General features: G+C 48.4%; 2 protein-coding genes across 3 annotated transcripts; one reads left to right on the top strand and one right to left on the bottom strand.

Moving 5' to 3' along the window:
- Nucleotides 1-2,277: 2,277 nt before the first annotated feature.
- Nucleotides 2,278-4,437, bottom strand: LOC134389566 (cytosolic iron-sulfur assembly component 2B). 2 transcript variants are annotated; one of them, XM_063113124.1, is made up of 5 exons: nt 4,256-4,437; nt 4,018-4,097; nt 3,633-3,758; nt 3,163-3,208; nt 2,278-2,697 (listed from the first exon to the last, which is right to left on the bottom strand). In XM_063113124.1, exons 1-5 carry the CDS (start codon nt 4,416-4,418, stop codon nt 2,600-2,602), a joined length of 513 nt encoding a protein of 170 aa, XP_062969194.1. In that variant the 5' UTR covers nt 4,419-4,437; the 3' UTR covers nt 2,278-2,599. The 2 variants fall into 2 exon arrangements, with proteins under 2 accessions (XP_062969194.1, XP_062969197.1); XM_063113127.1 differs by having other exon boundaries at nt 2,612-2,697; nt 3,610-3,758.
- Nucleotides 4,438-4,493: 56 nt separating this feature from the next.
- Nucleotides 4,494-20,906, top strand: LOC134389565 (cocaine esterase-like). The gene is made up of 12 exons (XM_063113123.1): nt 4,494-5,947; nt 14,254-14,458; nt 15,565-15,706; nt 16,353-16,486; nt 16,567-16,825; nt 17,265-17,363; nt 17,656-17,796; nt 18,474-18,554; nt 18,821-18,965; nt 19,389-19,526; nt 20,019-20,091; nt 20,540-20,906. Exons 1-12 carry the CDS (start codon nt 5,872-5,874, stop codon nt 20,724-20,726), a joined length of 1,680 nt encoding a protein of 559 aa, XP_062969193.1. The 5' UTR covers nt 4,494-5,871; the 3' UTR covers nt 20,727-20,906.
- Nucleotides 20,907-26,250: the final 5,344 nt, after the last annotated feature.

The raw sequence follows: 26,250 nt of genomic DNA, 5'->3' as shown, positions 1-26,250 counted from the left end.
GGAAGGCCCCCTGAGGCATGACTACCTGGCTGGTCACCCTGCCTCTCTGGAGCACTCAGCTTCTTCATCTGTGGCAAACGGGGATGCAATGCCTAGAAAATCATCCTATCCATTTTATATCTCCACAGAGCAGCCCCAAGTGATTGCCATGACTACCCCCATATCACAGATGAAGAAATTCTGAGCGACATGGGCTGTTGGCTTCACCTCTCTAATCTTGGGCAGTCAGATTGAGCCCCCTCTCTGACATTGGGTGGCAAAGCTACTCCCTTCTAAGAGGGAGCTGGGATGGCAACAGAAGTTGAGGGTTGGGGGTGGGCACAGGCCCTTCTATGGAGGCAACGGCACCCCCTGCCAGCTGAGCAGCACCTGACAAGCTGCTCAGATTCACCTATACTGCCTGGCTGTAAGTCTTGAGTAGTAAATTATTTATTCAAAAAGCCCATTTCCTCACCTGCAAATTGGGGATAATAAAGAATGGCAACCGCCCCCAGGGCTGAATGAAGAACGAACAGACTAGCTAGTAAGTGTACAGCCCTCGGCAAAATGCCCACTCAGGACAGGCTCAATGTTGCCAGCAAGCCCTCAAGAACAGATTTGCCAAGTGCCCAGGCTCCCTGAGGTCTCTGCCCACACACATATCCGAGCCTCAGCAGGGCTGGGGTAGGCTTGGGCAAGACTTCTTAATATTCCCATTTATCCTCAGAGAGAGCCTGAGACAGGGAATCTTGAGGCAAGGAACCCTGGGAAAGGGCTCCTAACTGGCTGAGCCAAGGTCTAAGCCCCACGGTCTGTCCAGGTGACCAAGTGTACTTTGAATACAGGACCAGGGGAAGGCAGAAGTCCAGGACCTGAGCACATCACCTCATGGTGCTAAGCTTCCCTCTCACCCAGCACCTGGGGTGACACATGTCTCTGGGAGGGCTGATGGAAAGGGTGCCTCAGGTTTCTTTCAACAGAGAAATCTGATGTCACAGCATTGACCAGGGGGCCAGACTGAGAATTACCAAAGGTGGGACAAGCTGGCATCATACACCTAATGGTGGGTGTTACAGAATACATAAGATACACCTGGGTTCTCACAAAAAACTCAGAACCAAACTCACTCAGGCCTTTGGACCAACTTCCAGTTTACAGGAAAGACAGCAGACCAAGGAACAAATCAGATTCTGGAACTTCTCTAGGACAACTCACCCAGACTTCTCAAAAAAGTCAGTGCCAAGATGGAGAAGGGGACTGGACCCCCCTCCCACAACCAGGCACACTGTGCCAGTGCCTTGGGACCCACTTGGCGACCAAGGGCATGGAACTGGGGATCAGACATTCTCCACAACCAGGCACACTGCCAGCACCACAGAGCAGGCCAAAACATCTCCTCCATATGGGTGGCCCCCCATAGCCACCATGATAACCATGACTGCCGCAAAGGCGGCTAGATGCCACAACCAACACACAGATGGTCCACTAGACACTGGAGTGAGTTGACACAAGGAGAGTCACCAGCAGAGATAAAGAAAGGAGGAGGATGTCTGTCTCCACAGAGTCCATTTCATAGTGATGGAAGAGACATCTGCTGTATGATAGTATTGGAGGACCTGATCACGCCTCTCAGCATTGGACAGATCATTTGGGCAGCAAATCAACAAAGTAACCATTATTCTTTCAGAGGGAGAGAAGAAATCTAGGGTGATTAGAGGGGGCAGGGGGAGAGGAAGGGGGATGAGGAGGGATTGGACAAGGGGCATAAAAATAATTACAATTTGTAACAATATATATGCTAGTAATATTGATTTGATCAACATATCTCAATGTTGAAACCCAAAAATATGTATAATCAATTTTGATTCAATAAAAATTAAAATTAAAAAAAAAAAAGAAAAAAAGTCAATGCCAAAATGGACAATGGTGGGGAGTGACAGAGACATTTCTAGAAGAGGCTAAAGAGAGTTAACAACAAAATGCAATACATAAACCTTGACTGCAGTCTGATTTTTAATTAAAAAAAAATTATGAATGACATTTTGAGGAAATTCCTATATGACTGTATATTAAATGGTGGTGTGGAATTGCTCATCTTTTGGTCAGATAAAAGTACTGTGGTTATATGGGTTTACAGTTATACATGTAGGATGCAGTACTTAAAAGTAAAGAATCGTCTTTGCAGCTTACTCAAATATATTTACATACATACACAAAAATAAGGCCAGTGTTCCACAGGTCAACAACTGTTGAATCTAGTGGTGGTGGTGGGTACATGGGTATATTCATACACTACACTTTCCTTTTCAAAAATTTTTATTTTGGTATACTTGCAACTTTCCCTAATCAAAACACTGACAGAAATTTTTTAAATAAATAAATAAACTGCACCTCATAGATCCATCCTGCACAGGCACTCACAACTACCACCCCCTCTCAAACCCCAAGTGACTCCACCAAGATGAAAGATGCTAAGTCATGCTGGGAAATGAATATAAATTAAGGCTGCATTACAAAATGCAAAATGTTAGTTTCTCATTGTCAGTGATTCAACAAAAAAAAGGCCATGTGGAGCTGGGATCAGGACACCAGTGTGCAGGCTGGGGGTCAAAAGCCAGGCTCAGGAGCGTGATGACAGGCACTGATTCACAACCTCCAGCAGGTGGGTGTTCTCCAGGGCAGCTGCCACCCGCTCCTTATCCGCAAGCTGCTTGTTCACTGGGTGGGAAGGAGGGAGTGGGAAGGACAGTGTCAAAGCCAGGCTCTGGCCAACTGCAAGCCAGCCCCACCTCCGAGCCTTTGTACAGGTGAAGTCCCCACCAACAAGGCCCACCTGTAACCTCATTCCCAGGACCCCAAGCCTTGATCAAGCTACTCCAACCTCGTGAGCCCACACCTATCCTGCCTTCTTCAGACCCCTTCCATCTGGCTGCTTATGTCTGCCTCCTGTACTGCTGAAGCTTGAAACACTTTGGTTCGAGGTTGGGGAGAGGGGAGGACACAGCAAGTACAGGAGACTCAAGTCAGGCCAGCTTTGGTCCAGGCTACCACCTTCAGTGGAGTCTCTGGCAATATGACCCAGTCCCCAACCCCTAATCTTGCCCCACCAATCACTGTGGCAAAGGGGGAGCCTCAGACAACGTGGAGCCCCAGGCCAAAACACTCACACCAGCCCAAACTTACCTGCATGCTCTGAAGCATGCGTTCCCGGTGTAATGTGCACGTCCATCTGAGAGGGAGATAACCAGAGCCTGAGCAGCCACCCACCTGTGCCCACCCACGTGCTCCCTCCCCCGCAGGTCCTCAGCTAACTACAGCTTATCCTTCCTCCTACTCATGTCCCTGGACTCTGGCCCTTTTATTACACCCCAAACCCACCCACAGCCACTCCAACTATATCCAAAGAACTGACAAACTACTGTTGATTTAAAGGCATCCTTAGTCCAAAACAATCCACAGCTCCCTAATGCCCTTCCTGCCACATTCCTCACTACTTTTCTGCACTTTCCAGCTCACAGCTTTATTCTTTGTCACACCAACTTGGAAAGCCTCCTCCCAGTTTCATCTCTACTAGCTGGGATCTTTTCAGGCCCTACTTTGATATCCTCCTCCTCAGTAGCAGACACTCACCCCCAGGCACAGCTCCAACTGACCTTGAAACGCTGGGGAAGGGAGCGCAGAAGCTTGACCTTGATGGACAGGCCAATGAGGGTGGCCATACTGCAGTGCGGAATGGTGGGCGTGAAGGCCACAGCAACTGTGCTCTCAGGGTCGCTCACCTGGTTGTGGTTGGGGGAGATGTCAGGAGTCTCGACCCATCCAGAAAAGAGCCCCTCTTCTTAGTTGGCTGGTTTGAGCAAGTTCGTCTAACTTCTACGAAGCCTCAGTTTCCTCATCCATAAAATGAGCACAACAATCCTCCCTCCCAAACAGCCCACTAACTGTTCGTGAGCTGACAGAACTCCAGCCCCTAATGCACAGCTGAACCTTTCTGATTCTTCCGAACAACGTCTCTCTCGGACGCTGAGAGTAACTTACCTGCACCCGGACTTGCTCTACTACGTTTAATTCCTCTAGCGTCAGTGGATGCTCTGGATCGTTGATGGAACGAATAAGATGTGGCCAGTGAAGGAAAGCGGTCTCCGCGCCTTTGCCCACTCAGAACCCTCCGCCAGGAAGACCCGGTCCCCACGCCGCTCCTCCACCTGCGGAACATCGCTTCTCCCCTCTACCCCAAGCCCAGCGACCGCCCCCCACGCCCAGCAGAGGCGGATATCGAAGATCTCGCGTGCGTCGATGCTGTCGGGAACCTCCTCGTCCTCCTCGCCCGCCGTCACGGGACGCTCCCCAGAGCGCTGGTAGATGAGGGGGTTAGCGTTCTCCAGGAGGCCAACACTAGCCCCGCCGCCGCCCACCATTTCCGACCCCAGGCCAACCATAGCCGCCGGGCACTTCCGCTCCTACCAGCGCACTTCCGGAGAACGGGAGGGGGCGTGGTGTGGCGTGGCGACGGGGTCGCGCGAGGGACAGTCGGCTCCTGTACTCCGTCTGCGTTGAGGGGAGAGGTGACCTGGCGGTGCTGGCTACTCGTACCCGGGGAAATGCTGAAAGCTCAGGCACTGAGGAGGGACCCCGGCGGCGCTGGGATGCTCGAGCCCTTAGAGGGCCGGGACGAAGAGCCAAGGCCGGTTCTCAGGGGCCACTAAAGGCCTCGTGAGGTTGAGCCCAGCTCCACTTCTCCGAGCAGTCAGGCCGGCCGGGCGCTCCCGAGCCCAGGCCGGTTGCCTCTGTCTTGTCAGGATTCAGGGTTTGGGAATCTCCCGATGACGCGCCTGCCTCCGCTGCTGCACCGTAGGCCCGGGAGTGCCTTGCCGTGTCCCCAAGCTGGGACCAGCGGGCTCTCCTTAAAGGATTGTCCAGTGGAGAAGTGGTGAACCCGATGTCGGGGAGAGGTGGAGATAGGGAAAGTGACGGGCCAGAGGGGAGTCCTTAAGAAGTGCCAGAGTCACGTGTGCGTTTCAAAAGAAGGGCCATGACTGAGTAGGGAAGGGACCCATGTGGACTCCCAGACCGTGGACTAGGTGGAGGAGGGACCTTGAACTCCTGAAAGCTGGGGGCAGCTTTCTTTTTTTTCTTTTTTTCTTTTTTTTTTTTTTTTCTTAAAAGATGACCAGTAAGGTGATTGTCAGTACCATACTCTCCCAAATGAGCTAACCGACCATCCCTGTATAGGGATCCGAACCCGTGGCCTTGGTGTTATCAGCACCACACTCTCCGAAGTGAGCCACGGGCCGGCCCTAGGGGGCAGCTTTCAAATGAACAGCACAGTCCCATCTCTCTGACTTTGCTCCAGCGGTTCCCTTCACCCGGATGCAAGGTTGTCTCCGTTTCTCCAGTTGTGATGAATCCTGATCTAGCACCTTCTCAGAGAAGCCCTCTTGGGTTCTCCAATTACAGCTTATTGCTCCCTCCTCTGCACCCCCAACACCCTCCTCGGACCTGTGACTACAAGGTCAGTGAATGCAGTGACTCCAGTTTGAGAAGAGAATCTTTGGTATATTCTCTTCAGAGGGAGAGGGACTGCAAAAACCGCGCAGCCCCTTCCTCGGAGGCCAAAGGGAACCCGAGCAGAAAAGAGGCCACGCCGCCCTTGCTAGCCATTGGCTCTCCACGTGACCTGTGCCCGCTCGTCCCGCTCTCCTGCCGACCCACCTTGCCCTGCCCCAATCCCGCGGGCCCCACCTGCTCCCCGCCCTGTGCAAACTCCGTGCTGGTGAGACATCAATCCGCAGTCCGCGGCAGGACCGGCCCAGGCAGCCTCCGAGAAAAGCAGCGCGCCCGCCCGCAGCGCAAAGGAAGACCTGCGAGTAGACCATACCCCGCGAGCAGACCATGCGGCTGGACCGACTTCGCGCGCGGCTGAGCGCCGTGGCCTGTGGGCTCCTGCTTCTCCTCGTCCGGGGCCAGGGTGAGGCTCTGTCGGGGGCGACAGGGACCGGGGTGGGATCTGCCACGTTCTGCAGAGGCAAACCTTAGACTGTGGGAGGAAAGAGCCAGGGAGGTGGGAACTGAGGAGATGACAGTGCGGAACCGTGCGCCCCACCCGAGCCTCCCAACCACTCAGGATGTGCCCCCTGAGTCACAGAGAGGGTCAGGGCTGCCCCAGGCCTCCAAACAAAGAGGACGTTTGAGTGGAGTACTAGCAGCCTTGAGGGTAGCAGGGTAGGTTTCAGGACGTTTTCCTCCTGTGTTTGTGGCTGGAGCCCGTGCTGCCAGAGGATAGTAACAACAATAACCCCTTCCTGTTGTCTTTGGCTCTGAGTGTCTCACCTTTGGCTAGAGTGGCACCCTGATCCCCTCCAAAGGGGCCCCAGGCAAGGTTACTGGCCCTCAGAGAATACAGAAGCCCCTGGAACCACAGCCTAAAGCCAATCTGAGAAGCAGCCAGATGTGAGAAGCAGCCTGTGTCCCTCTTCCCCGTGCACCGATGTGGCCTCCAAGGCAAAAGTGATGTGATGGTACTTTGTGCCTTCCAGGCTCTCTCTAGGCCCTTGTCAGAATCTCAGGCCTTGTGGCACTGTGTCTAGGGTGTGTGAGGCCTGTGATCCTCTTTCCTACAGTGCCGTTTGGTGTAGTGTGATGGAAAGAACCTGGTGAGGAAATAATTCCAGTCACTCAGAGAGATGGAGAGTTAGTAAGTTTATTACACTAGTGGGACAGGAACACTAGCGGGACCCAGGTGGACTCATATCCTGAGATCCTGGGACCCTGAGTGCAGGGAGATCTGTGGTTATATACTTTTCTTGAGCAGACATGCCAGCCTTTTATTGACCCTGTCTGTATGCAGGCAGAGTCAACCAAGCTGGGGGGCTTCATAAAACAGGTGAGGGGCTTCACCACATCGGGTTACAGAAACAGGAAATGTGGTTAAGGGGCTTTTGAAACTCGAGCATGCAACTTCTCTGAAACAGGCAAGCAGCAAGGTTTACAGAAGCAGACAGTGCAGTTACAGTGACCACAAACCAGGGTCTTGGGTGGGCAGCTCCTCTGAAGCAGGAAGGTGGCAGGGTTATAGACAGAAGCTGAAAACAACTGATCTGAACATTAAACCAATTCTTAGGAACTTTCTGCAAATAAACATTTTCCAGCTGCAAAATTAAAACAAAGGGGCTTAGAAGTGTACTTTTTGGGGTCCACTATAGTAGAACCTGACTCCTTCACCCTTTCCCAGTCTAATCTATCCAGGAGGACCCCTCCCCTATGACTCACTCTCAAGGAACTTTCTCCCTTACCTGCCCTGTACCAAGCTTTCAGAACTCATCAGGACCTGTTAGGCAGGGAGATCTGCCCAGCCTGGCTGTAACACCAAGGTCAAGGGTTCTCATCTCTATGCCACCACCAGCAACAAAAAAGCATGAAGTGTCCTTGACATAACCGGTCTCTAATCAGTTACATTTCAGCAGATTTTTTTTCTTCCCTGTATCTAACGTCAGGCTTCAGTGGTTACAATGAATTACATGGATAGACATCCCACCTGGCAAGGAATTGTGTGTAGGCAGCATGTTACTGGGGAGAGGAGTGGGCTTTTTGACGTGGAAAGACATTGCTAAGTTGCCCTCTCTGGAGCCTGTGAATGGCTGCTGACCCCGGCTTCATCGACCCCAGATGGCATCGAACATGTTGATCCATGTCGATCTGATAAATGTAGGGTGGCAGTAGCTTCCTGAGGCTGTGTTTGTTTTTTACTTTTTGTTATGGGACCCGGCTCAGATCTGCCAAATTCTGCAGAGGCAGAACCTGAGACAGTGGGAGAGTAAGATGGGAGCTGGTATGTTACACGTCTTACTGTGTAACGGAGATGAAAAAAGGATTACTCAAAGCACCATGAATGCATTGAGAAGCCCGAAGGGTCTGTATCCCAGAGAAAACTGGGTACAGCAGCCATTCAAAGTTAGCTTCTGTTTTTTGTTGTAAAGACAAGGATGTTTCACAGAAAAATTCAGTTGATTCGATCATTACAAAAGGACACAAGGACATGGGCAATGTTACAAAAGTTATCTATGGCTAAGTATAGCTTAAGCAATGGAAACTAGTAGCATCAGTAAAATTAACAATGTGACATTCCAAAGTAAAATTAGTGAAAAGCTATGTTGGTTAAACTGGCTCATTATCTAAAGTATAACCTCTCCTTAAGCAAAAGTTACATTCTTATAAAATCTAAGTACCATTATTTCTAACGTTTCCCCCAACAGACAGCTTGCCCTTAGCAAACATTTTTTTCACATCTTTCAGCAATTCTTAAAATCTCTTAACAGGATCAGTCTGACAACCACCTGTTAGCTCTAAAATCATTAAAGTATACAATCCCATAACTAAACAGTGATTAGAGTTGTTTAGATGGGCTTTTGCCCTCTGGCTATAAGCCCTCTCCTTCTACCAGAGGACTTTTTCCCCATACATGCATTTACCTAAAAACCCTATTCTAAAATCAAATGAGAGTCAAGATTTCTAACCCTCCACACCGGTAAAGATAACAATAGCAGGAGAACTGTGGGCCTGACTGTACACCTGCCTTTGTCCTGAGACACAGAGAAGGTCGGGCTGCCCCAGGGCTGCACAGAACCAAGGTGCCAGCCCAGTCTCTGAGATAGAGAGAATAGTATAACCAACACAACGTACCCATTAGCCACCTTCAGCAGTGATCAAGACTGGGACAACCTGCTTTCATCCGGACTGCCACCTCTCCCTTGCACCGTTATTTGAAGCAAATCCCAGACATCATAACATCTATAAGTAAGACATTTTTCCACATGTCTTACTAAAAGAAAGGAATATATATGTGTGTTTTTGTGTGTGTGTATATTTCCACAATACCATAAGTTCTCAATGTAATCAAATATCTAGTCAAATATTCTTACTTTATATTACTTGTAAATGATATTTATGCAGGTTTTTTTAAAACTCAGGATTTGAATAAGGTTCATACTTTGCACATTGGTAAATGTGTTTCTTTGGTTTTAATAACAGCTTTGAGATATCATTCACATACCATATGATTTATCCATTTGAAGCATACACTTCAATGATTTTTAGTGTATTCACAGAGTTCACCATATCAATTCCCATTTCCCCTCAACCATAACCCCCAACCTCAGCCCTAGGCAACCACCAATGATGCCCTGTGTCTCTATGGATATGCTAATTTTGGACATTTTACTTAGGTGGAATCACACAATAATGGTCCTTTGTGACTGGCTTCTTTCACTAAATGTTTTCAAGTTTCATCTGTGTTGTAACACATAGCAGAACTTCATTCCTTTTTATTGCTGATAATATTCCATTATGCAGATATACCACATTTTATTGATTTCGTTCATCAGTTGAGGGACGTTTGGATAACCACTTTTGGGCTATTATGAATAATTCTTTTATAAATATTCATGTACAAGTTTTTATGTGAACCTATTTTTTTTTTTTTAAAGATGACTGGTAAGGGGTTCTTAACCCTTGACTTGGTGTTGTCGGCACCACGCTCTCCCAAGTGAGCTAACCAGCCATCCCTATATAGGGATCCGAACCCATGGCCTTGGTGTTATCAGCGCCACACTCTCCCAAGTGAGCCACGTACTGGCCCTTGAACTTATATTTTTGATTCTCTTGGGTTTATATCTCATAGTGAAATTACTGGGTCACATGGCAATTTTCTATTTAATCATTTGAAGACTGTTTTACAAAGCTGTACCATTTAACCTTCCCACCAGCAATGTATGAAGGTTCCAGTTTTTCCTGCTATTATCTGTCTTTTTTATATATTTCCTCGATTTTTTTTTTTTTTTTTTTGGCCATTGGCCAGTAAAGGGATCCAAACCCTTGACCTTAGTGTTATACCACCATGCTCTAACCAGCTGAGCTAACTGGCCAGCCACTCTATATGTTTCCTGAGTCTCTTTCAACCTGCAGATTCCCAATCTGCCTCTTTTATTTTCCTTCTGATTTGTTGTGTTGAAGAAACTAGTTAATTGTTCTGGAGAGGATCCCACCATTTGGGTTTTGCTGATGTCATCCCTGTGGTTCCTTTTAACTGTTCCTCTGTCCCCTGTGTGCCCTGTAAACTTATATTTATATTCTAGAGGCTGGATCAGATTCAGATTTGGGGTTTTAGGCTTTACTTTGTTTTGTTGTTTGGCAAGGCCACTTCTGAGTGATGCTCTGTACTGCCGACAGAAGATATGTACTGGCCGCGTTGTTTTTTATGACAAAATGAGTCATTGACATCGCATTTCAATCAGATTTCAATGTATATTTCTCTTGCCATGAGTGAGGTGAACAGCTTTTCATTTGTTTAAGAACCATTTATTTGTACTGCCTATTCTGAACATATTCTTACACCACTTTTTTCTATGTGTGGCTGGCATATTTCTCGTTCGTATGTAGAAACTCTATCTATTAAGAATATTGGCTTTTTCCGCTGGGTGACTTGCAATCACTTGCTCCCTCCTGGATCCCCACAGCAGGCGGACTGTGCTTTCTAGGCTGTTCTAGTCGTAGCTGCGCTTCTCTCTTGTAGCTCCCCTCACCGCCATTGCTCCTTGTTTGCAGGGTGCTTTCTTTATGTCATTTCTTGCCACCTGGAAGATGAGATCCCTGAGGTCAGAAACCTTGTCTATCTGATTCCATCAGTTCTTCCGCTGCCTCACGTGACCTGGCACACAGTGGCAAAGACACTTTCGCTCCATCAAGCCTATGTGATCATTTTTGTGACGCTGTTGGCTGAATGAAAGAGTCAAGCCCTGAGGAGCCTCAGTGAGCCTGGAGGGGGAGGCTGGGGCCAGGCCCAGTGAAGGCAGATAGGGTGGAGGGGACAGTGAGTGTTACAGGCAGGAGGTTTCTTTCTTTTTTTTCTTTCAAACCTTTTTATTTCAAAACAAAACAACAACAAAAACAAAAAACCTTAATCAAAATATTTCTCAGTAGAGGCTATTTCTTTTTTCATCTTTAAAAAATTTTATTACACAAAAATATCTTCCATTCTGCATGTCAGAGGAAAGATGTCCTTGCTCTTTCTAAAAGGAGAAGTTTTAGAAAACAACACTAAGTTCAACTAAGTTCCTTCCTTCCCTGACCCAAAATACCCTAAGTGTGGATTGAGATAGCATCTGATTACATTTAATCAGATGCTTAGTGCTTACATTTAATTTACAATTTTAGTATAACATCTGAGAATGGCTAAATCAGCAAAGAGAAATATATATTAACAATATTTCGCAAAAAACAAAAAAAACCACAACCAAACCTTTTAATATAGTGACTTTAGGAATTTTATTTATGAGCAGATTTACTTGTTTCACTTTTAAAATATTCCTATTTTTATTCTTTCTTTTAGTTTTTGTTTATTCTCTTATTTGTGTGTGTGCGTTTTCATTCTTTTTACTTTTTTTCTTTTTTCTTTCAGAGGAGTTTTTTTTAAAGCATCAAGTGTTTTTATATTATGTAGATATGTATAAATATTTTCTTTTGCTTTCTGGTTTTTTGCCCTGGTGTTTGGAAAGATGGGGGCAGGGAAGGCCCTGCAGTCTGAGACTCTCTTGGCAAGGCTGGATCTAAGAGCAGGAAATGATCTAGGTGGAAGGAAATGCAATGAAACTCCCCTGGTTCCTCTGTCTCCAGAGACACTCGCTCACAAATGAAAACCACTTCCCCTCCCAGACCCTAAGAGAAGGGAAACCCAGCAGGGACATTGGTCCATTTGCCACCACTCCTGAGCTCCCTTTTCTGCTGACCAATTTACATGCATCGTAAAAATGCTTGTTTTTCCAAACCAAAAAACAAACAAATGTAAAGACCAAAACTCAAAACAAACTATCAGCTTGGAAATTTCTATAGATAAAATATCCCAAAGTCAGAGACACTCTCCCTGCACTATCCCTGCTCTGAAGGGGTTTCTGCACCTTCCCTTTGATAAAAAGACAAAAATACATAAAGAAGTAATCTTTTCAGTTTTTCCACAGGAGCGACAACAACAACAAAAGAAGCAGGAAGCTTCCAGTTATGGGTCATTAACAATAATCTTAATGAGGTTTTTGCTCAGTACTCAGGGTCCTTTACAGAGAAGTTGCCCTAACTGAGGCACTCTGGAAATAAGTCACTGGCTTTTCCTCAAAGTTTCAGCCCTAGGGTGCTGGGCCTGGAGACGAATGAAGGGGCAGAAGGTCTTGGGAACAGACTGCAATTTTTAAGGTGCAGACGAAAGAATCAGCAGATTGGCAGAAACAGATAGAATGCCATCTCCTACCAGGACCCAGTATTCTCTAAGAAGGCCTGTTAATGCCAGGACAAATCTGGGTGAGGTGTCTGAGAGGGGACCCCTCTGCTTCTATTACTTTGGAAGTTGCAAGCATGTGGTTGAGGTCTGTACTCTGGGTGGATCGCACTTCAGACCCCTGGTGCCTGGCTCCATCTCCTCCCCACATAGGGCTTTAGGAGGAGGAAAGCCTGAGATGGCTACAGGAAAGGGGCCAGGAAGGGATAGGGCTGGAGCATGAGGGGCAGGGACAAGGTTGTGCTATCAATATCCTTACAGATAGGGAGCAGAGTGCAATTTTGCATCTGTCATTTATAAGCTCTGGCCACAGGCTGCTAATATTGGTCATCAAACATATAAATATTGAACTAAAAGAAATTCCAACCTTTCTTTCTTTCCATTCTTTTTTTTTTTTTTTTTTTAAAGAAAAAAGCTCTCTGCTGCCCTAGAGAGATGATCTTTGGACAGGCCATTCAATGCCAAGAAAAAGAGGGCAGCTGATGGGGCTGGGCAAAGGGCAGTGGAGTGAGAGACAGGCCCTCCCCACCCTCCCTCCCTCCTCACACACAGGCATATGCACACCCTCTTCCGTGGCTGCAGGCAGAGGGCAATGACCGGCTTCTCAGCAGGAGCACCATCCCCTGAAACGTGCCAGATCAGTGAGTCGCTAAACACAGGCCTGTGCTCTGGAGGGCTACACTAAACCAGAGGCCTGGAGAAGCCTGGCTGGGAGGCAGGTGGAGACTTGGCCCAGTCCTCTGCTATCCACAGCTGAGGACATGAATCCTGGAAATCCCTGTTCAGACAGGAATGAGGACATGTGGAAAAGGGTATTAAAGGGGGCGGCCAGTGAGCTCAGTTGGTTAGAACATGCCAACACCAAGGTCAAGGGTTCAGATCCCCATACCAAACACACACACACAGAAAAAGAAAAAAAAAAAAGAAAGGGGCACTTATTAGGAGGCCATAGAGACAGGAGGAACAAGGAGATGGTGCCTGTCTCAGAATCTGCCTGGGTAGCAATGAAATGGTGGTGTTCCTGGGGAAGAGAGTTGCAACTCCTGAAGAGCTTCTACCCTAATAAGTGCAACAAGGACCTCACAGAGACTAGCAGAAGGTGGGGGGTGGGGTGGATGGGAAGGGGTGGGAAACCTCATTGTGAGAACGAGCATGAGCATTGCTCAGATTCAAGCTAAAGGGAGAGGAAAGGAGGGAGGTCACAGACGTGGAAGCGAGGCTCGGGACATCTCAGCAGCACCATGTGTTCTGCATGGGTCTCGGAATTCCTGGGGCTGGTGGTCCCTCCTGCATAAGCCAGGAGAGTGTGGCAGAGGAGCAACAAGCACTGGACACCAAAAGGAGAAGCTGGCCATAGAGACAGGGCCACTTTCTTCCCTGTGTGTTTGCTCAGAACCAGGCACTGGTGGGAACAATGGGTTGGGAGGAGGAGTGAATTAAAGCTATGCAAACACCCCAAACTGAGAGCCCGGTCTCCTGGCAGGGGAGCAAGCGAGCAGACTCCTTGACAGCTCAGCCTGTGCGTTGCCCTCAGATCAATCTGCTACTCCCTTTTCCTTAGGAGGGAGAGGAGCAGGCAGGTAAGCCTGTCCACCACGCTCTCTGCCCCCCATGGGGAAAGGCTCAAGGGACAGGAGAGCAGAAACAGGGTATGACGCTGGCCTGGGAGCCCCTGCAGGGTCATGGAGAGGCTGTCCTAGGTGGCGAGTCAGGGGAAGATCGATTTCCTCTTCGGTCTGGGCCAGATGTGCCTTAGCTGATGTTCTGTATCAGCTTCTCACTGACGGGCAGTAGAGGCTTTTGATGGACAAGTCGAAGATGTAAAGCCAGTGTTTGTAGATCGGGATCCCTACAGCCGAGCTGAGGATGGCGAGGTGGTGGCAATACCGACGGGCTGGGAGGGAGGACAGCTGAATGGGGAGACCCAACCCTCAGGTCCATCTCTCTGTCCACAGGACAGGACTCTGCCAGCCCCATCCGGACCACGCACACGGGGCAGGTGCGAGGAAGCCTCATCCACGTGAAGGGCACCGATGTGGGGGTCCACACCTTTCTAGGAATTCCCTTTGCCAAGCCACCTGTAGGGCCACTGCGGTTTGCACCCCCAGAGCCCTCAGAATCTTGGAGTGGCGTGAGGGATGGGACCTCCCACCCGGCCATGTGAGTTCTCCCAGTGAACATTGGGCCCTGAGGTGGTGGTAGGGGTGTCCTGAGTGTTTCATCTAAACCCCACAGCCAATTTTCCCTCTGAGTTTGCTGGATTCCCACATGCATTTTCCCGATGAGCATGCTGAGACTTGGGAGAGTCGAGTAACATTCCCAGGCTCCTGGCTCAGGGCTTGGTACTTGGAGGGCATTAGCTTCAGGTACTGAAGGGAGGATAGAAACAGAAAGCTTCCCAGATTCTGGTTATGCCGAGTGTTCTCTGCCACCACTGGGAGGTGTCTGGGAGAGACTGCGGTGGCTCTGTGAACCTTGTAGGAACCCCTGACTCCAGCAGCAGATACTGAAGATCCCTGACAAGGGCAGCAGGGGTGGCTCCCTGAAGACCCCCACTCTCCACAGTCACTGTGCCCACTGACAGGGCCTGGCGCCACTGGACAATGGACATGTGTGTGTTCTTAACGACTATGGCTATGTGGGAATGATGACGTTCCCTAATAGTCTAGACTTCGGATGAGGGACATGTCACTGCCCTTTTTTTTTTTTTCAAAGATGACCGGTAAGGGGATCTCAACCCTTGGCTTGGTGTTGTCAGCACCACGCTCAGCCAGTGAGCAAACCAGCCATCCCTATATAGGATCCGAACTCGTGGCCTTGGTGTTATCAGCACCTCACTCTACCGAGTGAGCCACGGCCGGCCCTTGCCCTTCTCATGAGAAATTAACATTCACTCAATCATTTATGCAGCACATGTATGAGGGCTACTCCCCTGTCCCAGGCCTGAATGGGGACAGGATACAGTGGTGAATGTCAACACATGCTGCCAGTGGTTGCCATAGAGGCCTCTAAGAGTCAAGATTTCCCAGCTTCAGGAGGAGTGGTGTCCAAGGTCTTCAACAACCTTGAAGCCTCCCGGGAAGTCCAGACTCTAACACAGCTTCCCCAGAGCTCGTGACCTGTAACTTGGTGGGAATAGACTTTAGACAAGGATCATGTGTTATCAGCATATCAGGGGGAAGGGGAATGAGGGTGGCTGGGTGCAAATCTGGACCCAGGGTCTGGTTAGTTTGGACCTTAGACCAACTGTCTGCCACGGCCACCAGGTGTCTTCAGAATGCCACTATGATGAATGCAGAGGCTGAGAGCCTGTTTAACATAACTGTGCCTTCCACCTCCATGTCTGAGGACTGCCTGTACCTCAGTATCTACACACCTGCCCATGCCCATGAGGGCTCTAACCTGCCTGTGAGTGTCAAACCAAGGTGCTGGGGGGAGGGAGGACACTTCTTGTGCAAGAAGTTTAGAAAGGACAGGCTCAGCTAGGGCCCCACTTCAGCATGAATCCTGTTGAAAGGCCTGTCACTGTCAGTCCAAGAAATGCTGCTCACCCAGTGTGGGCAGCTGACCTCTGGACAGGGGGTCACGTGGTCCTGGCTGCTCCAGAGGTCAGAGGCTGTGTCCTTGGGGTGGACCCAGGACGCACCCACCCAACTAGTGCCCAGGGGACCAACTCAGGTGCCTGAGGACTGCATGTTGAGGTCATCAGAGACCCCAGCTATGGATTATCTGTTGGGCAGATGAGATGGAGGACACTTTTCATTAATGTTCGGGTGGGACATTCAGGGAGACACCCCTTTTCTCTCCACCACAGAGATGGTTCTGGGAGTAATGAAGCCAGGCTTGGACACATGGGTAGACCCTAAAGTATGAGAGGCCTGGGTTTCCTGGTAGAACTGGGGTCCCTGCTCCATGGCCCAGGTCTTGAAATCTCACTGGAGTTCTCTCTATGTGGGCAGGTGGACAGAGCCAAAGACATGGGTAGTCTAGGTAGCAGCCCTGGTGGGGTTTGGTCTGGGGGGGCGTCATGTGGTCTCTGCCTTGATTCCTCCAGGTGATGGTGTGGATCCATGGTGGGGCGCTTGTTGTGGGATCAGCTTCGATGTATGATGGTTCTGCGCTGGCAGCCTTTGAGGACGTGGTGGTGGTCACTATCCAGTACCGCCTGGGTATCCTGGGCTTCTTCAGGTGAGACCAGGCCAGGGCTGTGCTAGGGGGCTGCACAGAGCCAGGACAGCCCTATGATCCCTGTCCCTGTCACTTCTCAGCACTGGAGACAAGCATGCAACCGGGAACTGGGGCTACCTGGATCAAGTGGCTGCATTACGCTGGGTCCAGCAGAATATCGCCCATTTTGGAGGCAACCCTGACCGTGTCACCATTTTTGGCGAGTCTGCAGGTGGCGCAAGCGTGTCCTCACATGTCATATCCCCCATGTCCCGAGGGCTCTTCCACAGTGCAATCATGGAGAGTGGTGTGGCTGTGCTGCCCGGCCTCATCACCGGCTCATCTGCTGCAGTGTCCATGGTGAGTGCCCTCATCCACCGAGGCCCAGACCTGCTGCCTCATCTCCCACCTCTCGGAGCCTCTGCTGCTTGACTGTTAAATGAGGATAACAAGGACCATCAGGGTGTCTCAGAAACTGCCCCCTGCACTGGCATTGCTGAGGGGCTCAAGAGTCAGAATCCACACACTGTGGCTATTTCAGAGGCTGAGTGTGTTCTATGGTCTAAAAAACTGCTGGCCTGAGAACCCCCACCATGGGCAGAACCATCTAATCAGGTGGCATGGCCCCTCTGGCTGGGACCTCTGGGCACCAGGGATGTTGGAACAGTTTGAAAACTGCAGCAATCAACACACAATACCCTGTGAGATTTGGGGTGCACCTGCTCCCTGCCAGGACCCTGGGCAAAGCCCTCTCCACTACCTGGAAGGATGAGCCAGCCCCTTCCTGATCCGTTTATAGATGGTGGCCAACCTGTCTGCCTGTGACCAGGTGGACTCCGAGGCCCTGGTGGGCTGCCTGCGGCGCAAGAGTGAAGAGGAGATTCTGGCCATTAGCAAGGTCAGGACAGTGGACATGGGTGTGGAGGAAGTGAGAGGCAATACGGTGGGGGGCAGGCAGGCCTGGGCACCCTTCACAGGCCCTGGGCATGTTATTTTATCTCCATGACCTGGTGTCCTCACAGACCTGGATGGGAAATGGAAGCCATCATGTGTCAAGCCACGTGTGCATAAGAGCTCTTTGGGAGGGTGGGAGCCATTGGGGTGTGCCAGGAAGGTGTGGAAGGAACTAAGAGACTGTCAGAAAATGTCAGGGACCTGACTTTTCTCCCTGACTTTGCATGCCCACTCAGCCCTTCATGGTAATCCCTGGTGTGGTGGATGGGGCCTTCCTGCCCAGGCACCCGCTGGAGCTGCTGTCCTCGGACAACTTTCGACCCGTCCCCAGCATCATTGGTATCAACAATGACGAATGGGGCTGGAACATCCCCAAGGTGAGGCCAGCCCCAAGCCCTTCGTGCCTGGGGAACCCATTCCATGTGGGATTGTTGCTTTGCCCCCCACAGATTTGTCACCCCACTTCCCCAGGATGACGGAACCGCAAAGGATTACTCAAAGCCCATCTCTTCTGAGCAGTGAGAAGCCCCAAAGTGGTTACCTTCCCTGGGAATCCTCAAGCGAGAGGCATCTCTTCCTTGGGAAATTAACCCCAAATTGGGGTTCTGTTCCTTCATTTATTTTTCAGACCCGGAAGTTACAGGAAGAGAACATAGGTGGGGTTATAGTTTAACAATATAGGCTGGTAACTTTCAGTGAAACAAGTCAGATGACATTCCATTCGACAATTAAGTGATCCACCAACAAAAGCTTGATCTAACAAACATTCCCTTCTTACAGCAATTTCTCAGTATCTTTACAGAACAATCAGTAACTAGTCTGTCCTTGAGCCAGCCACTCTGCTGTGCCAGAAATCTTTCTCTTACACCAGATACTTTATAGCCTGAGGAAAATATCCAGTGCTCCACAAGGTCAATATTTGAAATTGCAAGACTTTGGAAAACCAGGCTCTGGAAGCACATTTGCTTTAAGAATCCTCTACATGTGGGCCTCAGGGCTTCATAGCTCCAGGCCCATTCCACCCCCAACATGAGGCTCTCACCCCACCACCCAGATCGTGGGCCTCTTTGACACCCAGAAGGAAGTGGACAGAGAATCCATGCAGGCTCTTGTGCAGAAAACTTCAGCAGAGATGGTGAGGCTCCCAGGGTTCTGCCATTGGAGAGGAGCTGCCTCTCTCCTGAGTAGGGTAAACCCATTCCCCAGATAGTCTGCCCGTGCAGTGACTCCCGTGAGCAAATGTGGGGGTAGTTGTGTGTTTGTGGGTGGGGTCACCCCTGAGCTTGGCCATTTCCCCCATCCCTGTCCCATCGCAGGACCTATCTCCCCACCCCTGAGGCTGCTACCTCCCTGCCCCTGGCAGCCTGCCTGACCTCACTCTTCCTGATCCACCTGGGGTAGATGTTGCCTCCTGAGACTGGTGACCTGTTGATGGAGGAGTACATGGGGGACAATGAGGATCCTCAGACTCTCCAAGCTCAGTTCCGGGAGATGATGGGGGATGCCATGTTTGTGATCCCTGCACTCCAAGTAGCACATTTTCAACGTGAGTACATCTTACCTAAGGCCTGACTGGCAAGGGGCAGCTCTGAGCCCTGGGTCCTAGGAGAGGTTTTTGGTTGTCCAGGTCCCAGCCCAAATCTTTACAGGGCCCCTGGTTGCCAGGCACTTGATGTCCCTCACCTCAGTAAATCCTCATGGCTAATCTAGAGACAGACATTTCCCTCATTTTACAGATGAGGAAACTGTGGTTTGTGATCTTCAGTGACTTGCCCAAGAACACCCAGCTCAGAAGTCCATGGCCATGATTTATCCCAGGTTTTCACACTGCCCCTGCTGCAGCCTAGGACACCCCTACCCCATTGTCCAGATTCCAGTCAGCTTTAGACCTAGGTATTGTGTCACCATGGGTAATGCAGGACAGCTCCAAGTGAGGGGGGCCCCCTGTCATGACCTGTCACTCCCCTAGGTTCCCATGCCCCCGTCTACTTCTATGAGTTCCAGCATCGGCCCTCCCTCTTCAAGGACATCAAGCCACCCCACGTGAAGGCCGACCATGGCGATGAGGTTCTCTTTGTCTTCAGAAGTTCCTTCTGGGGCAGCCACAGTGAGTCTTCCTCCTTCCCCAGGAGGTGGGACAGACCCTGGCTGGGTCCCTCAGGGGTCACTGTACAGATGAGGAAACAGGCTCAGAGTGAGATTAGGATCAAGTGTTCCTGATCTCAGAGCTCAAAAGGATGAGCTGGGATTAGAATGCAAGGCTCGTCAGACTGGCGTGTGCTGCCTCCATGTCTCCCACCCCAGGGATGGTGTCTGACCTGGGTGCAGTGGGACATGTTTCCAAGGCATATTTGTTTCTGAAATGGCTTCCCCAAGTCAGAAGGAGCAATGGGCCCTGCATGGAGCCAGCTAGAGTCTGGGAGAGTGAGGAGCTGGGACAAGGAGAGGGCCTGGCTCCCGAGGGTGGTGCAGGAGGGACGGAGGTCCAGGACTGAGGGGTCCAGGGAGAAGTGACACCTGGGATGGTGAGTGTGGTGCACGAATGGGTAGCTGGCCTGAGGTGGCCCTGACTGGACACTTGTCGTCCTCCTCTCTGCAGTCAAACTCACTGAGGAGGAGGTGCTGCTGAGCAGGAGGGTGATGAAGTACTGGGCCAACTTTGCTCGAAATGGGTGAGATGCTGCACCCCTGCCTAACCTCCCCACGGGCTTGTACCCACCTAGTGCCCCCCTTGCCTGGGGCCCCTGATTAACATACATGTGTCCTGAGTCACATGATAGTCCCTCCCCAGCTCCAGGACCCACTAGGATACAGAGGGGCCTTGTGGCAGTTCCATCTCCTTGTGACCTGTAGGATGGGCAGAGTGCTGTGGTACAGTCACAGGCCCACTCTGAGAGTGAGAGACAAAACAGACCAGGTTGCCTGCCCCCCTCGACTCCCATGGAGCTGACACCACTGGGAGGCAGTTTCCCAGCTATATCTGGAATCCTTCCCCCTCGCTCCCCAAGCCCGCCTGGCCTGCTTGTCTTCCTGGCCTGACCTGGTCAGGGCTGGCAGGGCTGGGCTTGGCAGCACTCACAGTGACCCTCTTCTTGCCCTGTTGTGCGGGCATGTCTACAGGAACCCCAACGGCGAGGGTCTGCCCCACTGGCCCGTGTTTGACCAGGAGGAGCGATACCTGCAGCTGAATATACAGCCTGCAGCGGGCCAGGCCCTGAGGGCCCGCAGGTTCCAGTTCTGGACAAAGACCATACCCCAGAAGATCCAGGAGCTAATGGAGGCTGAGAAGAAGCATGTGGAACTGTAGCCCCCTGTGTCGGGGGTGAGGGGTGGGCGTGAGTGCAGGGAGATCTGCCTGATGTGTCCACACCCCCGCACTGAATAGCCATGGTTGATTCCTTCATACATATAGCCCTCCGTTCATTCTACCATCTGTCCATTCAGGAAATGTTTATTAAACACCTACTGCAAGATGTTTAGTTATCAAGCCTGCCATGGGTTCTTTCTTGTTAGACACATTCAATAAGTTCCCACTCAAAACTGTGGATGGGCAAACCCCAGTAGAAGCCCACCTTCCCAACACCCCACTGGGGCCTGGGCCCCATCCCCACTTCCCTGCCTCTACTTTCTTCCCACTCCAGGGCCGTGGGTTCGGATCCCTGTGTGGGGATGGCCGGTTAGCTCACTTGGGAGAGTGTGGTGCTGACAACACCAAGTCAAGGGTTAAGATCCCCATATCGGTCATCTTTAAAAAAAAAAAAATTATATTTTATCCACACGTGTGGATATGCTTCCAAGACTCTTCTTTTTTTCATTCCACAATTTTACTATTGCCTTGGTTGTCATCAATGCCAGGACCTCTGAATGATCATGCAGTAATTGGCAAGGTATTTGGGGACCTGCATTTCAATAGTCAGGGACAGCAGCCTGGGGATTAAGAAAAAGCCCTTTTTTGTCCAGTTAATATAAAGGAGATTTATAACACAATGTAGAGCTGGGAAGAGCTGGGGATCTTTTAGCACCCACTCCCCAGGTATTAATTAGGTTATGAGAATTAAGGGTAGAGATAGTATGTGCCAAGGCAGAGGGCTGAGACAATGGCTTGGACCAGAGTGCATTGGATGGGAGACACTTGCTCAACAATAGGACTTGCTGACTGAGTGGAGGTCAAGGACAACTTCTGGGAGAGACTGGAAGGAAAGAAAGTGAAGACAGCAAGTGGGGTTGATTTTTGCTTTGCTGTAATATTTGTTTGTTTGTTTGTTTGGGAAGCTAGCCAATATGGGGATCAGAACCCTTGACGTTGGTGTTACAAGGCTGCACTCTAACTAGCTGAATAAACCCTCCAGTTCTGCTTTGCTATAAACAAGAGCAGAAGAATGGAGCAGTAGCTGGAGGGCACAGTGGGTCAGTGCAGGTTTTGTATGGGGGTGATTTTACCTGGGAGATGAGTTTGAAGCTGATGGTGTTACCAGACAGAGATCCAGGTTCTTGGTCTATCTATGAAAAGAAAAATCTTTTCACAGAACCAGTGAAAGAGAGGGAAGAGAGGGACAGAGAAATGAAACATAATAGGGCTTTATTACCAAACCAAGATAAGCACCAAGGAAGTGAGCAGGCACCTCTGCCAGAGACAATGCCCACCCCCCATCTTCTCTGTCTCCTTCCCATGTCCCAAAAAGCCCCTAATAGTGATCCTCTGCCCATTTTGTTCCTCCTTGTGCGCAGGTGCGTTGGTGAAGCATGCTGATTGGTTGGGTGGAAACTGTCGCCAATGCATTATGAGTCCATTAATTGCCAGCTAAAGAGGCAGGCAGTGCCCATCCAATCTGAATATTTCTGAGCAGCCTCCCTTGGGTGTATCCCTATTCTATTCCTGCCTCAATTCCCCCCCAAAAGAGTTTGCTCCCATAATTCTTTTTGGCGTGCTGATGGCCGTAGTTCCTGTCAGTCTCCTATAGCTGCTTCCTGCTGGGTCAGGGCAGTTGTCCCGGGTACCTGTCCCTGGGAGGTACCTAGACTGTCAAGTAGCCCAAGGGATGGCTCAGATTGTAGAGGCGTAAGGGTTCATATCCTTGATGGTTTTTTTGGGTGGCAGTCACTCTGTGAGAACTCAGAGCAGGAGAGCTAATGCCCTTCTCAGAGACTGAGCCTGAACCGCTCAGCTCTGGTGCAAAGTCTTGCCAAGACTCCTTTTGGTCCTTGCTCCCATCCTTGTTGTCACCTCAAGATCCTGCGGGAGGGGTATTATCAGCATAGCTTTATTGATGTCTTTTTTGGCTTCTCAGGGTGTGCAAGTCTGCAGCCTCAGATTGGCTGGAAAACAACTTTACATTCATGTGAATAATGTCATCTTGTCACGGGAAAGAGGGAACTCAGAGAAATGAATGCCAAGAAAAAAAAAAACTGTAACCTTTTAAAATTTTTCCTACAGCCCATGTGGTTTAAGTCCCAACACCACTTCAGTCCTGCTCACTCCAACAATTTCCTACTGTCAACACTTACAGTTAATAACTATACATTAATTGGTACGTTGACAGTCTCAAGAACTTACATCAATCCTTTTGCTTAGGAACAGAATGTCTCATCCAAGTCATGAGCTGCCCCCCACCCCCACCCCACAAGGCTGTGAATACTTTTGGAGAACTGCTTGCGTAGAGAAGACATCATTTCCCCCTTTTTGATCAATACATTCCTCATGAAAGTGTTGATGATCAATTTTCTGATTGACAAGATCTTACTTTTCTTCGTATTGGTCCCTTGATGCTGGGAGGGCTCCTTCCCAGGTACAGTGGATCCCTCAGAGCTGGGAAAGCTTATGCCCAGGAACTTATGTCCCACTTCAGGGGGAGAAGATGAAACAGCAGTTAGGCCAAGTTAGGGCAATATGATGTGGGTTCAGGAACTTAGAAGAGACATGCTATTTTATAAACAATGTTAACAATTGTATAACCAACACCCCACTGGGGCCTGGGCCCCATCCCCACTTCCCTGCCTCTACTTTCTTCCCACTCCAGGGCCGTGGGTTCGGATCCCTGTGTGGGGATGGCCGGTTAGCTCACTTGGGAGAGTGTGGTGCTGACAACACCAAGTCGAGGGTTAAGATCCCCGTATCGGTCATCTTTAAAAAAAAAAAAAATTATATTTTATCCACACGTGTGGATAAAGAGAGAGCATGTTCCCATTGATCCTATGCAAATAACTACACTGCCATAAAAATTATAAAGACACTCATGAAAAGCTTTTACATTTTGGAGGAATCAAATAAGGAGAAAGCAAATGCTTCCATCTTTGTTCGTAAGTTATATTTTACCTGCTGATAACACCAAGGCCACGGGTTCGGATCCCTATGTAGGGATAGCCAGTTAGCTCAATTGGGAGAGCATGGTGCTGACAACACCAAGTCAAGGTCATCTATAAAAAAAAAAAAAAATTATATTTTACCAAATTGCTGTAAGTTATAGATAGCTTAAGAGAGAAGTTTCTTTAAATCTGGAAAACAAAACTTTTAAGTAAAAAGCTCAAAAATGAAATTTACAAAACATTATGTTTCTCAATTACTCAACTTCGTGTAATTACTTTTTGCTTTGCTTGATCTGAATTAGTACTTTCACAAACCTATCAATTTCTTATTAGAATTCTTTGCCTATTGATCTTAAAGTTATTTGAAACCTGTGTTTAGGAGTTCTTTTCATTTTTACTGACTATGGACAACAAGACTTAAAATGACCATGACAAGAAAATTTGGTTATTTGTGTATCATACAATAGATTTAAATTACCAAAATTATGACTGATAGTCTTTACACCTAGACACACCAGTTTTCTAGGAAACTTATATAATTTTGGAACATATACTAATAAACATGTCAGTATAACATGAAGAAGGTCAAACATTATTTCCTGTTTTGACAATGCTTCCCATATAATTTAACCTATCAGGTTAGCCAATTGGTTTTCATACTTCTCTTTTATGCATATCCTTTGAGAAGTTCCAGAGCCCTTGGAACCTTTCAAAGTTAGTTCAAGTCAAAAGGACTGAATTTTCAGAATTTGGTTTAGGGAAGTTTGTCAAACAACAAAGGCTTAAAACACTTAGTTAAATAAGATCACAAATCACTATAAAATAAAACCAAAGTGACAAAAGATTTCAAAGGCACAGAGCACAAGAAATTGTCTTGATAAAACATGGAATATGTTTCCTACGTTGGTTACCTAAAAGATAAAAACAAAAACAAACAAAAACAAAAAACTTTTCACGATTTTCTATTAAGAATAGTTGGTTTGTCTAACACTGGAGAGTAATCACAGTAGCCTTGCATGACAGTATTTTTTTTATGTTAATGCCCAACTTTTAGAAAAACTTACACATAAATTGTGTTTAATTTTAGCCTATTTTTCTAATTTCTGTTATAAATTTACCCTTCATAAATCATTATTACAACTTACTCAGACTTTATGTTTTTCTCCTATACTTCTACCTCCTAAATAGCCAGTTATTTTACTCTAGAACAAAAATTAATAGCACCAGATGTTTTCTCACACAAAAGTATTCTTTTCTATTTAACCTTTCTAACCGCAATTACGTCTTCATATCCATAGCTTTCTTCATATCTCCTCTTCTCCTACATACTTATTTCTTTTCTCTCAATACTAAATTGGCCTCATTTGTCTAAGAATTGCATACAGAATGATCTTTCTGTTTTAGGCTAGGTTTACAACTTTAACCTTAAAGGCCTCTCGTAAAGACAAAATCCTGTTTGATTAGTAAACCCAGACAAAGATGTAGGCTGATAATTCTAAAAACATTATTCATAGTGGTCATTTTAAACCTTTTACCTTTTTTTTTTTTTTTCATTTTAAACATTTTAAACCTCTTTCCCTTTTTTTCTTTGGTTTCTTTAGTTTTTAGCAGACTGATTCCTCCTTAATGGGCTTCTGCTTTAACACCTGCAGAACTTTGTGTACACATAGAACTATTTTGTCGGGAGACTGTAGCCAATTGTAACAGTCTCTGCTTCTCAAACTTGCCTGAAGAAACTCACAGAGAAGGGGAAAAGTTTTTGTTTTTTCCTGTTTGACCATCAGATTTTTTTAATGACCGAAAAGCACAAACTTAGTTACTCAACCCCAAGCATGCAGAGTTTTTTTAGACATACAAAATGTTGGCTTTTTTTTTCCTTGAGTCATTTTTCATACCCAAGTAGTATTTTTTTTTTTAAAGATGACCACCAGTAAGTGAATCTTTACCCTTGACTTGGTGTTGTCAGCACCACGCTCTCCCAAGTGAGCCATGGGCCGGCCCCCAAGTAGTACTTTTTAACAAACAAACAGTGATGGAGTTTGGAAGTGCTGTCCCCTCCAAAACTCATGTGGAAATTTGATCTCCAATGTGGCAGTGTTGTAAACTGATTGAGTCATGGGGGCGGATCCCTCATGAATGGATTAATGCTCTCCTTGGGGGAGGGGAAGTAATGAGTGATTTCTCGTTCTATTAGTTCCCGCGAGAGCTTGTTGCTTAAAAAGACCCTGGCACCTTCTTCCTCTCTCTTGCTTCCTCTAGCCATGTGATCTGCTTGTACCTGCTGGCTGCCTGCCAATTTCGGCCTGAGTAGAAGCAGCCTGAGGCCCAGGTCAGATGCAGCTGTCCCAGAATCGTAAGCCTAATAAACCTCTCTTCTTTATAAATTACCCAGTCTCAGGTAATTCCGTTATAGCAGCACTAAACAGACTAAAACAAACAGTGTAGAAAGACTGTCATACGATAGAAAAGATACACAAAAAGGGATAGGATAGAAAAAGTGAGGAAGGCTGCAAAACACCTTAGATTCA

Source organism: Cynocephalus volans, chromosome 10 (genome assembly GCF_027409185.1).
Source record: "Cynocephalus volans isolate mCynVol1 chromosome 10, mCynVol1.pri, whole genome shotgun sequence".
NCBI classification, from domain to species: Eukaryota; Metazoa; Chordata; class Mammalia; order Dermoptera; family Cynocephalidae; genus Cynocephalus; species Cynocephalus volans.
This window is presented reverse-complemented; position numbering and strand designations above follow the sequence as displayed.

Excerpts from the sequence above, each read along its gene's own strand:
- LOC134389566 (XM_063113124.1), bottom strand. The coding sequence starts at position 4,418 with ATGGTTGGCCTGGGGTCGGAAATGGTGGGCGGCGGCGGGGCTAGTGTT. Across the intron at positions 4,098-4,255 it reads CGACGCACGCGAGATCTTCG|ATCTTATTCGTTCCATCAAC; the intron begins ATATCCGCCTCT and ends TTCACTGGCCAC. Across the intron at positions 2,698-3,162 it reads GCATGCTTCAGAGCATGCAG|TGAACAAGCAGCTTGCGGAT; the intron begins GTAAGTTTGGGC and ends CTTCCCACCCAG.
- LOC134389565 (XM_063113123.1), top strand. The coding sequence starts at position 5,872 with ATGCGGCTGGACCGACTTCGCGCGCGGCTGAGCGCCGTGGCCTGTGGG. Across the intron at positions 16,487-16,566 it reads GGTATCCTGGGCTTCTTCAG|CACTGGAGACAAGCATGCAA; the intron begins GTGAGACCAGGC and ends GTCACTTCTCAG. Across the intron at positions 18,555-18,820 it reads AGAAAACTTCAGCAGAGATG|ATGTTGCCTCCTGAGACTGG; the intron begins GTGAGGCTCCCA and ends CACCTGGGGTAG.